The 15,172-nt window shown below is 52.6% G+C and overlaps 1 protein-coding gene across 3 annotated transcripts in view; it reads left to right on the forward strand.

The window, feature by feature from the left end:
- TRAPPC9 (trafficking protein particle complex 9) overlaps nucleotides 1-15,172 on the forward strand; it is a 509,775-nt gene that overhangs the window by 86,745 nt on the left and 407,858 nt on the right. For all 3 annotated transcript variants that reach the window (XM_032873479.1, XM_032873478.1, XM_032873477.1), the window contains one exon: nucleotides 8,860-8,986. In XM_032873479.1, the coding sequence (XP_032729370.1) occupies nucleotides 8,860-8,986 (127 nt within the window). The remainder of the gene's footprint in view (nucleotides 1-8,859; nucleotides 8,987-15,172) is intronic.

The following is a 15,172-nucleotide window of genomic DNA, read 5'->3' on the forward strand; positions in this document are numbered from 1 at the left end:
TAATCTCCTGGTAGCCTTGAGTGATTGCTTATTAGAGCTCCGACCTGCCACTGTGTAAACTGAGTGAGGAACAGGAACGGGGTTGGACGGGTGGGAGGCAGCAGAAGTGGCTCGTGGCGCGCTTATCCAAGTCCATCAGCAGCGCGTTAAGAAAGGGCTTGTCTTGGTGGGTGACGCGGCTTAGTCAATACCTGCGCTGGCAGATCACTGGTCTTTACAGTGGTGACACCTGAGACCGTCTTGACCTTTGCGGTGGGACCATTATTCTGTCTGGATGTATATGTAGGAAGAAGAGAAGCTGAGTTGGTTTTTCTGGCCAAGGAAGGTGCTCACCTTGCTGGACATGTTGGAGTGTCTGTTTCAGGATATCTGTGTTTTCCTCTGTATTTTCATGTATTGGGCAGTTTGGGTGGGCGGTGTGACAAAATGGAAAAAAGAGTTTGAAGTTGTAGCTGAGTCTGAATGTAATCTAGCGACTTGGTGTCTGAACGACCCCAGGAAAGTCACGTGACCTAAATGAAGCCTTGGATTCCCTCTCTGTAAAATGGGCACAGTGATTTCCAAGGAAAGTCACTCCGTATGGTAGAAAGAGTACTGGGTTTGAGAAGCCTGAGCATAAAATCCCAGTCTTGCCATAAACAGACGTTTCTGCAAAGAAGACATCCAAATGGCCAACAGACACATGAGAAAGTGCTCCACATCACTCGGCATCAGGGAAATAAAAATTAAAACCACAGTGAGATCCCACCTCACACCAGTCAGAATGGCTAAAATTAACCAGTCAGGAGATGACAGGTGTTGGCGAGGATGCAGAGAAAGGAGAACCTCTTACACTGTTGGTGGGAATGCAAGCTGGTGCAGCCACTCTGGAAAAAGCATGGAGGTTCCTTAAAAAGTTGAAAATAGAGCTACCCTATGACCCAGCAATCACACTACTGGGTATTCACCCTAAAGATACAAATGCAGTGATCTGAAGGGGCACGTGCACCCGAATGTTTATAGCAGCAATGTCCACGATAGCCAAGCTATGGAAGGACCTGAGAGGTCCATCGACAGATGAATGGATAAAGAAGACGTGGTGTATATATACAATGGAATACTATGCAGCCATCAAAAATATTGCCATTTGCAATGACGTGCATGGAACTAGAGGGAATTACGCTAAATGAAATAAGTCAGAGAAAGACAATTATCATATGACCTCACTGATATGCGGAATTTGAGAAACAAGACAGAGGATCATAGGGGAAGGGAGGAAAATATGAAATAAGATGAAACCAGAGAGCGAGACAGACCGTAAGAGACTCTTAACCTCAGGAAACAAACCGAGGGTTGCTGGATTGGAGGGGGTGTGGGAGGGCTGGGGTGGCTGGGACACTGGGGAGGGTATGTGCCATGGTGAGCGCTGTGAATTTTGTAAGACTGTTGAATCACAGACCTGTACCCCTGGGACAAATAGTGCACTGTATGTTAATTTAAAATAAAATCCTAGTCTTTCTCGTGAGCCGCGTATCCCATCTTGGATCCTGCAGTCAGGTGGTGATAGCATTTCATCAGGGGGTACGTGTTAATATCTAGCAGTGTGACAGTGCACGCAACAGCCCCTGACAGGGGGCCTGGGTCTTCTGCTGACCGCCCGGGCACGCTTTGCACACTCAGTTCCCACCAGTTTGGAAGTGGTTGTCATTGGGCTCCTGCGCCCGCCAGAGCCCCCTTCGATGGGGACATGTGCCACTGAACTCCCAGGAGTTCCATGTCCTCATCGGCCTCTTTGTCATGTTGTCCCCATTTCTCTTCTTGCACAAACACTCATCTTTTGGCTTCTGGAGTCTCAGCCTGGACGTCTGGCATTGTATTTTTTTTTTCTAACTCATCTTCTGCTTCTTCCTTTTCTCCCTGCCCTTGACCTCAGTGTTGCCCAGAACGTTGTCCTTGGACGCTCCAGTGTTCTGCCGCCTGCACACTCTCCTCTTGGGTGATTTTCACGGCGCGCAGGACTCCTCCCCGCCTTTGTGCAGTGCCCTTGCCTTGTCACCATCCAGCGTCTCAGGTCTCTTCGTCCTTCTGGGCAGCTCCTCCGTGCTGTAGACTCGGCGCATTGGAAGCGCTGTGCTGGGAGTGGTGGGCGCTGGCCTCTGTGTCGGGAGGGGTGGGCGCTGGCCTCTGTGCCGGGAGCGGTGGGCGCTGGCCTCTGTGCCGGGAGCCGTGGGCGCTGGCCTCTGTGCCGGGAGCCGTGGGCGTAGGATTCGGTGACAGCAAGCACGTGGCACCACCGTGCGTTTCCAGGGCCCTTTCTCTTCTCAAACAGCAGCTCCGTCGCCACCAAACACTGGCTCCCACCCTGCACCCAAGATGCTGGGAGCCTCTGCTGTGCTCTGTCTGCATGAATGGGACAGCTCCAGGGCTGTCCCCGAGGAGTGGGCTCAGGGGGCAGTTGTCCCCTGGTGATGGGCTCACCGCACCGAGCACGTGCCTTAGGCTCATCCGTGCTGTTGCAGGGACAGGATAGCCTTCCTTTATTAAGGCCGAATGCTGTTCCCGTTTATGGACAGACCACACTTTGTTTATCCGTGGACGCGGGGGTTGCTCCCACCTCTTGGCCACCATGATTCATGCGGCCACACACAGTGTCTGTTTGAGCCCCTGCTCTCACCTCTCGTGGGTGTCCACCCAGGAAGGGGATCGGTGGCTCCTGTGTGAGTCTGAGGACCAGCCGCGCTGCGATCCTCGGGCTGTCCCGTTTCACCCACTCCCACCAGCCTCGTGGGACGGTCGTGTGGTTGTCTTTTGTGTCACTCTGCCATTTCCTTGTATGACAAAAAGAGAAAGTAGGTATACCGCATATTGCACAGTCGTTCACAATGAGTTTGGCTGCAGAGCCCCGGCAGGCCCCTCCGCGGCTCCGGGCTGGCAGGTGGCCTGGGGCCTCCCCTGAGTGAGCGCTGGGGGCCTGCCCAGTCCGCACAGTCCTCCCGGGGGTGGGAGGTCTACTTGCCCAGTTCCTGGTTTCTGAGAGGACTTGTACTTTCTAAGAAGCCACGTCATGTCTTTCAGCATGGCTGTCTCGCCGATGAGGACATGTCACCCTCTTCAGTTCATTTAGAAACGAGGTGCACAAAAGGAGCCTGTTTATTGGGAACCCCCAAGAGATCTCAAAGATCATAATATTATTCTTAGGAAAGCAATTCCAAGACGAACTGTGGTTCTTACTTCTGTAAGTGGAAGCATCAGAATTAATTCTAAAAGTGTGATTTCAGGTTGTAGGGCGCCACACCTCTACTTTGCCCCTCTGTATTCTTTTATTTTCTTCTTCCTTAGTTTTTTTCTTTCATATTTGGAAGAAAAGATGTGCTTCTTTCTCTTCTTTTTCTTTTTTTTATTCCTTTTGCCAGCAAAGCGACGTTTATTGAGTGATAGTATAAAGCTCCCAAAGAAGGAGGGGACCCAAGAGGGTGCCTCCCTTTTTTTTGCTTCTTTCTCTTCTTTTATTCTCTACCTATTTAGGATATCGTAACTGACTTAATGCAGACATGGTTGTCTCAGATTATTGCTTAGAGGGGACATGAAGAGCTAAACTGTGAAATCGTGATGTGCTGGTTTTTATGCCAGTGTCACTCTCGAAATGGCAAACGGCCTGTGGCTTTTTTTTTTTTTTTATGGTCAAAAGTTTGGGCGGTTGTATTCTCTGCTCCTATAAGAAGCAATATGGTTAGGTGGTAACTTTCTTTACAAACGTTCTCTTTGCATGATTTCTTTAATTTCTGGGTTGGAAAGTAACTCTCAAGGGCATTAGGTGCTCTAGTTTGACTCAAAGAATCACTGGGTGTTTTGATCAAGATCAGACAAGATTTATGGCGATATTATGGGCTGAGCGTTTGTGTTCCCCTCCTAAGTCCCATGTCAAAGCTCTCACTACCCACAAAGTGATTTGGAGGTAGGGGCTTTGGGAGGTAATCAGGTGCGCATTAGCTCTTGACGGTGGGACTCTGATGGTGGGATGAACGCCCTAGCAGAAGAAGAAGAGCCCCGAGAGCTCTTTCTGTCTACGCACACGTGTGCTGAGGAAGGCCTTGCGAGGGCACTGTGGGCAGGTCATATGCTGCAGCCCAGGATGTGGGCTTTCAACAGGGCCTCCCAGCCTCCAGAACGATGAGAAGTGCGTGCTTACGGTGTCGGTCACCCCGTTTATAGTATTTTCTTGTGGCAGCCGGAGCAGACCACGGCAGTTGATTTGTAGTGAATAAATTAAGGAGTCATCACTTCCCTCTGACCAAATCATATGCTTATGGGAATGTTCAGGTCTATCACAAGCTTCATTCCAGCTTGGTGCGTGGAACACGGATTAGCACCACTGTGGCCTTAAGTTCTTCTATTTATGTTGTCCTGACACTGGGTTTCTGTGGTCCGGCCCGATCTGCGGGGATAGGAGGACTCGGTTGGCTCGGATCGGAACTCCATCCCTGTTCCTCTCTTGAGCAAAATCGTTTCACCTCCCCAAAGTCATTCAGTGTTTTTGCTATGAGACATTTTCTAACATGAAGTTACACAGAGTAATAAAGTGAATTCCCGTATATCAGTCCCTGGGTCCATGGGTGACAAGATTTCTGTACGTTCACTTTGTCCCTCACTTACTTTATTGGCTGAGTTATTTTAAAAGAAAACCCCAAGGCATCACTTCCTTTCACGCCTTCGTTCCTTAGTATGCATTGCTGAAAGAAAGGATATTGTCTTTTATGATCACAACGTTAATATTACAGTTAAAAATTAATTTAAAAAATTAATAATTATTTGGTAGCAGTTCATATCAATCCACAATCCCATTTCCCAGATTGGCACTGACCTAATGTTTGTCACCTTTTAAAGGGGGAAAATGATGCAACCCCCTGCACCCCCCGCCCCCGCTGCCTTTTCAGCTCTGAGCACCTCTACCTTCCTTCTCTAGACAGGAGGGCTTCCTTGTCTGCTGGGAAGACCTGGGTCCATCCTCCATTGCCAGTAGCGAGGTCCCTGCGGCAAACGTCACAGTCTCCGAGGCGTCCTGTCTCCCAGAGAGGGGAGACACGTGGGAGGCGTCTGTTTGGCAGTCACTGCCCTGCAAAGCCAGGGTCCCCCTCTCCACTGTCCCCCCTGCAAACAGAGCTGTTTACTACTCGCCGTTTCCCTCCGGAGCCCCTGTGCTGCCCGCACCCGTCACCCCTGACGTTTTCTCTCTTAGCCCGTTCCCTCTCACACGTGCCTTAGGCAGCTTCTCTGCCGGGTTTTCTCATCCATACAGCTCATGATCATAGATGAGCGTTCCTTCTGTGTCCTTTCCCTTTTCTCCCCTTGCCCCCCGCTGTGGGCCTCAGTAGCCATATGTCCTTGTTCTTGTCATTCTTTCCTGTAACAGCAAAACCTCCAAGTACTGTACTCATGTGTCTGCCCCCGGGGTCCTGCGGCCCATGACAGGGAACAGTGCGGCTTCTTCCTTTGGAAGCCTTCTTGGCGAACTCAGGTTTCCTGCGTGCTCTTCTCCCAGACTCTGACCCTGCTTCTGTGAAGTCACGTTCTGTTTGACACCGTGTCCTCTTTCCACTTGGGACGCCCGAAACATCGAGCTCACGGTGCTTCTGCGTGAGAGGAGCTCAGTGCCGCTGTCCTGACGGCTCTGGTTGCTGGCTCTGTACTGCTAGTCTGTACCGTGTGGACAGAGAATGTGTGTTCATTTTGTTCTTCTATTTTACTCTATTTCTGGGGTGGGGGACAGGGAGGAGTGGCGGAGAGAAGGAGCATCTTAAGCAGGCTCCATGCTCCGTGTGAAGCCTGACTCAAAGCTCGATCTCATGACCCCGAGATTGTGACCTGAGCTGAAATTGAAAGTTGGACACTCAACCCACTGGGCCCCCCAGACACCCCTCTTTATTTTACTCTTGAACAAAGAATAATTCTTGCTCCCTTTCTGAAGAAGAAATAAGGTCAGTCGAGCAGCAGACACATGGACCCGTTGACACCTTCTGTCTCCTGAGCACTCTTGACAAGTTCGCGGGGGACAGAAAAGATGACAAGACTCTCTCTCTTTAAGGAACTCGTACTCCAGTAAACTGTATTTTTAGCTGCTAAGCCTTAACCAGAATTTAAAGGCAAGATCAGTTACTATATCACCACTTTAAAAACTTTTATAAGTTGCCTCTTTCGTCCAGGTCCAGAGAGACAGTGAGAATCTCGAAGCAGTGAGCAACCCGGCCTCCACATTCTGATCTAAATGCGGTTTCACTCTAGAACAATCCGGGGCTGCTTGGAGAAATGGTTTGATTCTAGGTCTGGGGCTGAAAATGAGCTAGAAGGAGGAAGCCGTTGATGAATTTTGGGGTCTTATCTAAGGACACAGGAATGAACGTGAAGGGGCTCCCACGGGACAAAGACGGGGCAATTTGAACATCAGAAAGAGTGTGATAGCCATCAATGGCAATGCCAGATACATAAACCCACCGGTTTGTAATGATACTGACGCATGCATAACGCCCCGGTCACCTCTGGGGCGGTTCTCTACTGCAGTAAGTACCGGGAAAGCCTGTTCGCTGACTCTCCCGACCGGATCATTTGTGGTTCAGGGTAACCAATTGGTGGATGAGGGAAAAATCCTTCCTTAAAGACACATTCTGGGTTTTAGGTACAGAGAAATTAAAGAATTACAAAATCACCATTTTGTAATTGTTGATAAAATAACGAATCTGGGCAACAATGTATAACATGCTCCAATCCATGAGGAGGGAAGTCCATGGGACCTTTCCCGCGGGTGGGCCGTACCAGCAGTGGCCCCTGAGCATTTTACTCCGGAAACCTCACTGAACCGACCAGGAGCTGAGCAGCAGTGTGGGTCCTGTGCCCGGCAGAAGCTCCAGAAGGGTTAGGCGCTCTGGGTGGGAGTGTGATGAGAAGGGCAGGGGCAGGAGAGTGTGCTGATAACCGTCCCAGGAGCTGCGTCCGTCCCGGCGTCTCCTCCCCGGCTCCTGCGGGAGCAGCAGACCACACTGCACCGGCCGGAGAATAAGAAGGGGTGGTCCGGCTGGAGCCTCCTGGCGCAGCAGATGGGGAGGTACTGAGATGCACGCCTGCTCACCCGGTTTCTGCAGAGCCCTGACAGTGCCCGCAGCGGGCTCATCCCCCACATGGAAAATGAGCAGACCCAGAGGAGGGGCAGGAGCAGGGAGGCCGGGGCTTCCCTGGGGAGCGGGCCCAGCGGGAGGAGCCCGCCACGGCTGCACCTTCCTGCCGGCCCTCCCAGCGTCGCTTGTCTTTTCTGCAGAGAAGCCAGTCTGCCGCTCAGCCGAGGAACGCACTGGCCTCGCGGGCAGCTCTGGGCTCCACAGGGCAGGTTCATTGCTCCTTCCCTTGACGGGGTTTACCAAGAGGGCGTCCTTCAGCTTAGCGGGACGGCTGGCCTGGGAGCACTGCCCGTAGCTTAAGCAGGTTGGGTTGTTTGCACGCTGCGGGCGGGAGCCCTTCAGGAGACTGACCGTCTGTCTGGCGAAGGCCATGTCATTAGTTAAGGGGTTTTGTTCATCTCGCCGAGGAGGCTATGTCGCGTCCAGAGCTAACTGTGGGTGCTTCCTGCCCTCACACTCCTCGGAGAATGGTGCTCAGGCACAGGAAATGCCTGGGCAGCCTCTGATCAATTCAAATGTGTGTCCTTGCCACATATTTGCCATTTCTGGTCCCCGTCTTCGAGGAGAGCTGGCCTCGCTGATCTCTGGCGGTGCTGCCGCGTGTCTCCCAGTTCCCGCCGTCTCACTATACGCCGCGCGCACGCTTGTGGCCACTGCTCTTTCTTGCTTCGTCTCTTTCCATCCCTGGTAGTTTCCTTAGAGGTGATGTCCCCTAAGGCACTCAAACGTCCCAGTGGAGCAGCTGAGCCATTTCTCTGAACCCGAGTCTGACTCCACTTACCCCAGGCCTCGCCGGGTGGGAGTGCTGTGTCCCTCTATGACCACGGTCCCCGAGCACCCCGCCTTTCCCCGCAGGATGTGTTGGAGAAAATAGATGGAGTGAGCTCCCTTTCCCACCCGGCCCCCAGTCCCTGCTTCCCTTCATTCTTCTGAAGGGTCAGTGAGAAGACCACACGCGTGGGGCCAGCACAAGGTCTTGCAGAAGCCCTTTACCGGCTTGGTCTCAGCCTTCCCGTTTGCAGACAGGGCATCATAATGCTCGTCTTCTGGAGTAATTACTCGTTTTGGGGTGTGGAACGTGCTCTTGAGCTCCGAGTGTTACGAAGTCCATGAGCACGTGTTGAGAGCATGTTGGGGACGGTAGGCGAGCATTCTCAGATCCTCTCTCCCTCCTCGCGAAGGGACGGGGGTAGGGCAGAGGCAGAGCAAAACAGTTTGATCTCACGAGGCTCTATTTTTGTACCAAAAATGTTGCTGTGGAGTTATTCCCTTCAATGTCTGTTATATAGATGGACTGTCAACTCCTTGGGGACAGGGCCTGGCATTTTGCTTCGTTCCGAGTAATTTGTGTAGAAGTATTTGTCTGGTGATAAAATATCCTGATTCTCCAGTCCTGCTGGCTTTCTTGGAATTTAGTAAGAATTTATTCTCTTGGGAAATGAAGTCTTCTACAAAACAGTAACTTCCTTTTTTCCTGTGTACCCCTAAAATGGAGGAGTTGCTAGTGATTATTTAAATAAAGTGACTAAAACTTCTGCTTTTTGTCTCTTGTGATCAGCGCCCCTTTATTTCTGTCAGAAGATTGGGCCCAAAGGACTGTCCTGGATTGTGTTAAGGATTTTATTTTGCTCAACCGCCCTGGCCCCCCAGGCCTCCAAAGCCCCCTAAGTTTTGTTAATTAACTTTTTTTTTTTTTTTTTAAATTTCTCTTCAGAGAAGAAAGATGTGACTCAGAGCCTGGAGAACTACACGTGCAAGTGCCCCGGGACAATGGAGGTCCTCGCGCTGCCCGGCGGCCCCACCCTGCCTCCGGTGCCCCTCACCAAACTCCCCATCGTCAGGTACGGCGGGCGGCCAGCGCAGACCGGGACCTTCACTGCTGCTGTGTGCTATAGACCTTTGCCATAAAAAAAAATGTTCTTTCTTTATTTATTTGTACATTTATTTAGAGTGGGGGAGTGGGGCGGAGGGAGAATCTTAAGTGCGGGCGCAGAGCCTGACGTGGGGCTCCATCGCACAACCCTGAGACCATGACCTGAGCCGAAACCAAGAGTTGGGCGCTTAACGGACTGAGCCCCCCCCCCACGTGCCCCAAGAGCTTCCGTTATGGATTGGGCAGGTGTCTGGTTCGTTATCTCGTTACTTCTCCACAGTAGCACTAGGCCGTGTAGGTATTGTGTCCATGAGACGATTTGCCTGTGGTCACCTGCTTGTCAAGAGGCAGAGCTGGGTGCGGACCCTGGTGTGCCAGTGCCTGGTTCCAGACCCCGCGTCATGACCTCTGCGGTGATGATGTGAGCCTGACCTTGCCTCTTCCACTTACAAGCTTCCAGTAGTTTCCTGAGTTCTCAGACTGTAGGCCCGGGCAGCACCGGAGTGGGTGTAGCTGCTCCTCTTTTCTGTGGGGCCTTTGCCAAGGCTCTGTCTTTTCCGTGCACGCTCGTGCTTTCAGACTCAGCCCAGGCCCCATTTTTAGGGAGCTTTTCCTGCTCCTTCCTCCTGCTGCCCTCCACCTGCCCTTGGTTAGAAGAGTCCTGGGATTTCCGGAGCACGTGCTGCTGGCCTCTCTTCTAGTGTCTGCCACTGTGTCCTGTCCCTCCGCATAGCTCACAGGGTTGGAGGGAGTGAGGGCCCTCTGGCACATGCCAAGTGGGCACTTAAAAGGGTTTAGGAGCTAATTTTATGATGATTTCGGAATTTCTGAAAGATTTGTTTGAAGACTGAAAGGAGGCAGTGGAATTGGACATTTTGCTGTTCACAGAGGTGCTGTGACTGAAGACGTGACCACCTCAGAGACACTCCCGGCTTGGCCGTCTCTTCCGTGTTTCGCTCAGCTTTACAGTACAGCTGGGAGGGCCTGCAGAGATACGTAGCATCTGTTTGCTTAAGAAGTTTTAAAACCCATGGCATTAGGTTATTAGGAAAAGAACATGGAAAAGCCTGTGGTGTGGTGCTTGATAGCTGTGGGCGTGCTTTCTCCTTGCGTTTCGCTGGAGGCACGTGCGGCGCTGCCACATGACATGGCTTTGTTGTCAAGGTGAGGATCGTGTGCCCCTGAGAGGTGGGACAGAACATCGCTGTGCACAGAAGTCCCCAGCAGGCTACCCTTGAATTTTAAGATGTTCCAATGGGCGTGCATGGAGTTCGTCGGGCACAGTTGGTGAGCTGCCCCATCCCAGAGCCCAGGCTGAGGCCTGAAGAGGGGCTCTTGCTTGACTTGGAATTTCTCAGAGCAGACCCGTAGCCGTGGTGTGGACTCCCTAGCAAGTATGCGCTGCTTTTGTTTTGCCTTGTGCTTGCCTGTGGCGGATACAAACTGAGGAAGTCAGGGTCCTGGCTGGGCCTTTCTGTGTGTAAGACTTCACGTAGGATGTATTTGATTTGGGATTAAGGGCATGGTACATATTTTTAAAAATTGACGACTAGCAAAGCCTTAATTTTTTTTTTTTTTTAAAGATGTTATTTATTTGTCAGAGAGAGAGGGAGAGAGAGCAAGCACAGGCAGACAGAATGGCAGGCAGAGGCAGAGGGAGAAGCAGGCTCCCCGCCGAGCAAGGAGCCCGATGTGGGACTCGATCCCAGGACGCTGGGATCATGACCTGAGCTGAAGGCAGCTGCTTAACCAACTGAGCCACCCAGACGTCCCTTCCTTAATTATTTTTCATCTTCATCATGACCTGGATCGTTCTGAGATTTAGGCAGCCTTGCACAATAGGAAATCCTGAACCTACGAGAACATTCTAGGATTTTGATGCTGCATCTAGATCCCGAAGCCATCAGGATTTTTGTCAGTGGAGCTGGGTGGGTTGGTCCTGGCGGGTTATGGGACTGAGGAGGAAAAGTGCCTTTTCTCCACAGGGAGACACCAGACGCAGCCCTAGATGGAAGTTAGAAACTTTGGGTTTAATTCTTGACTACTGTGTGGCCTTGGTTCTGTGAGCCTCAGTTTTGTAATCTTTCAAATGGGCTTGAAATTGCTCCTCATGGGACCATTAGTTTTGTTTTAGCTGAGCTGATACACACGAAAGCGTGGCACGTGGTGGCGGTGCAGACTGAGCCCGCAGTAGATCTCAGTTCTCACCTTGGAGACCGTTTACGCCTACATTTTCATTGTTACTATTATCAATTTTTTTTTTTTTTTAAGAGAGAGTGAGAGCACGTGAGTGGAGTGGGGAGGGACAGAGGGAGACAGAGAAGCCCAAGCAGATTCCACATCCAGCACAGAGCCCCATGTGGGTCGATCCCACTTGGAGTTCATGACCTGAGCCAAAAGCAAGAGTCAGAGGCTTAACCTACTGAGCCACCCAGGCGCCCCAGCACACCTGAATTTTCCAACAGCGCACATTGGAAACGTTATCATTTCCAATAACGATACTGTGATGGTGACACTTTAATCCCTTAGATGCCTACAAACTACAACAGATGGGCAGAAACATAATAGTCTGACATTTTGGCAAATACTATTAAATTTGTGGTGACCAGTGTTTTGGCACGTATCTCTTTCGCTGTCCGGGTCTGCACGGCCCGTACTGGAGAGCCACCTCTGAACGACTAGCTGAGCCTGGCCAGAGTCCTGGTGTTTCCCGAACCTGGCGTGGTCACGGACCATTTAAGAAAAACTGGTTTTATGTACTTCCCACCATGTGTAGACATGTTCTTAATGGTTCTTGGAGACTTTCAGCTACGAAAATAAGCTCTCTCTGTCTGTCCCCGTGGCTTGCTGATTGCATCCATCCTGCCTGATCTCATTACAAACTAGAACTGTCACTGCATGTGATCACGTGTAGGAAGCCGAGTGGACGGGCTCTTTACCGCACGGCAGAATTAGCGCTGCTGGCAAAGGGTAAGGAAATGCCTGTGGAAGCTTTGGAAAGTCCGTGTGTCTCACAGAACAGAACCCCACGTGCTTGCCCTGCGTGGCTCATGAGGCCGCCTGTGGCCTGCTCTGTCTCCAGAGTTCATGTGAGCTCCCGTTCCTCTGGTGCCACCAGCCCCACACATCTTGCAGAAGCACGAGGGTCCCAGAGTGTGGGACAGAGTTTTATTCCTTTGTTCTGTGTCCTCTTCTGCTTGAGGTGTCTCTGCTGCCCTGCCTCTGCCCACTGTTACTTAGTCATCCTTCGAGATTGGTTGAAGGACTGGCTCCTCCGTGAGGCCTGTTCCTAAGCCACCAGACAGGGATAGGTGCAGCTCCTGCGTGCTTTGCACGGTAACTCAGCTGCTGTTTGGCTCTGGATGAAGGGGCCCAAGCTCTTTCCATCCCCATGTGCGGCCCTAGTGAGAAGGCGCTGCTGGGGGACCAGGAGGGAGGACGGCCCTCACTAAGGATGCAAGTGCGCTGGTGTCCCCGTCTTGGACTTCCAGCCTCTGGAGCTGCGAGAAGGAAATGTTTGCTGTTCAAGGGCCCTCATCTTTGGTAATCAGTCACAGCAGCCCGGGCTGATGCAGACGAGTGCTCGAATGGCCTGGCTTATCCCAGCTGTGCAGCGGGCGGTGTCTCACGTTGTGGGTGGTCTGGACGCGCATCAGCCATGAGTGTGATTCCTCAGGAGCAAGCCCTTACAGAGTCGGGCAGCAGAGAACCCAGAGCTGCGCTGTCGTGTGCAGCAGCAAACAGAGAGGGCGGGTGTTCTGGAATGCCCACTGAGGCTGCCGGACCCACACGGCTGCTGGGGGCACGCGGAGGCGGGCAGGTGCTCGGAGTCTGTGCGCTGTGCCCAGTGGCCCACGCTGCCTATGGGATTGCCGCCCTCCTCCCAGATCAGCCTAACTCATTTCTCTCTGCGGAGGGCCGTGCTGCACTGTGGCCTAGGACGGCGTTCCAAAGACTCAGGCCTCGAGACATGGACTGTATCAGTTTGATTGAAAAAACCCCAGCCAGGCATTGCGAGGAAGTGCTTGGCAATGTGTCTGTTTGAAGACCAAGCTTCTGGTGACTGTGATAACTCGTCACAGGACGAGTCGGTGGAAGAATGCCCATGGCCAAGTGTCAGTGACCAGACCTGCTGTGTGGTATCGTCAGACACAAGCTGCTTTGATGGTGGTGGTGCCTCCTGGCTGCGGCTGTGGTTTTAGAAGAAATGGCTGGAGCTGTTGTTCCTGTTGAGGACTTACCTAGTTTTGGGCAGTAAAACCATCTCGACAGCTTACAGGAGACACCTACCCGCCTGTAGGCTTGGGGGCGTGACCCACGCTCACCCTGAAACGGTGTAACGTCACCCTGGTGCAAGTTAACCAAAAGGAGGGGCCACAGTCCACCTCTGCTATGATTCTGTTCTGAAATTCAATGAATCAGATATTTATTGCGCGCCTGAGATGGGCTTGGCCCCATGGGGAATCCTGGGGCTTCAGTCCTCGTCGAGCAAGAGCCAAGCTCACACTAGCCGGGCAAGCAGGAGGCCTCCAGACCCGTATATCCAGTTCCCGCTGGCCAGCGCGAGCGCAGAGGACGTCCCGTTAAGACGAGAAGCCGTCTTATTTTATTCCTTCTAGAACTCTCCATAAAGTGGTAACGTACACAGAAGCAAGTAATGGTCACGTAGGCCGTTCATACATCGCAAGTTGTGAATTATTAAGGAAGAAATGGTGTGAACCTTAGACGCCATTTCCAGTGAACCCGTGGGGCTTTCCGGAGGGGGCACTGGAGGCGAGCTGGTTGGTTCTGATGAGCTAACACGGAGCTCCTTCAGTCTGGCAGAGAGCTCTAGAGTTAATGAGGGTATTTTAATGGGCAAGGACCAAACCCTTCGGTCAGAATGACCTCTGAGTAGCTTTCGAGTGGCTTTGGTGCTCTCGTTTGTTTATTCTTAGCGAGCGAGCGCCCATGTGCACGAGCAGGGGGAGGGGCAGAGGGAGAGGGACAGTCCTCGGGCGGTCACCCTGCTGAGCACAGAGCTGAAGCAGGACGCTGAGATCACAACCTGTGCTGAGACCGGGAGCTGGATGCTCGGCCAACGGAGCCTCCCAGACGCCCCAAAGAGTTAATTCTCAAGTCATGTCCGCACACAGCGTGGGGCTCCCACTCACAGCTGCACGATCGAGCGTCGCACGCTCTACCCCCTGAGCCCCGAAGTGAAACTTTTAAGTCGATTCTGTTATCTGAGTCAAGATGACAGGTATTTATTCAGAAAAGGGCTTAGAAGGCCGTGTGAGTCGGGGCGGTTTCCTTGGTTGATGAAACAGGACGGTCGGGCTCCCAGATCCCAGTCCGGGTGGGGCTCCCAGGACCTCCTCAGGTGCAGTGTGTCCAGAATCTTCCCTCCACGCCCATGACCTACCCGACGGAGCTCACACTAGGCTTTGTGGGGATCGTGAGAGGCGTGTGGTCCGGTCAGGAGTGAGAGCTCACACGTCACTGACCTGGTGGCGTGTGCACTTGCCAGCCACGTCCGTCGTGCCCGGCCAGGTGTGGCCAGGTGAGTCACGGCCCGTCTGCGCGGAGATACCCCGCGGGTTCTTAGGTATGTTTCTGCTGTGAGGAAGGTAGGTGGATTCAAAACCAAGGGAGAGGAGGTAAGCCGGTCTCCCCGACCCTCCCGTCGCCCATGGGTGTTAGCTGAGTCCCCCGGCCAGTGCCCCACAGGGCCCCACACGGTCCCGTCAGCCGCAGCCCGCCGAGCGCAGCTGGCCTCCGACCGGCGGCCGTGTCCGAACCAGATCTCTCCAGGCAAGTCCTGCTTTGGACACTTGATCCCTGGAACTCCACTTTCCCCTAGCGGCTTCGCAGACTGAAAGTGGCGTTACTGGTTCTGGGGGATGCATGCTGAAGGAGCTGTGTCCTGTAGGTCACGTGCCTTGTGTGATTATTTTTCTCATAGGATACATTTCATAAGAAGGTATTTGAGGCTAAGTTTTGAGTTATGTGTGAACCCCGTGGCCGCTGTTGGGTTACTTTTCTGGCTGACCGTGGCTTTCATTCTGCAGGGACAGTATGACAGAAAGTGCCCCCTGCGGGCAGGCGGTCCCAAGAGAAGGGGTTGCATACCCCGGTTCTCCTGCCGCACTGGCCCCCTCCCTTAGGAGGAGTG

Source organism: Lontra canadensis, unplaced genomic scaffold, assembly GCF_010015895.1.
Source record: "Lontra canadensis isolate GAN:19392208 unplaced genomic scaffold, GSC_riverotter_1.0 scaffold49, whole genome shotgun sequence".
Lineage (NCBI taxonomy): Eukaryota > Metazoa > Chordata > Mammalia > Carnivora > Mustelidae > Lontra > Lontra canadensis.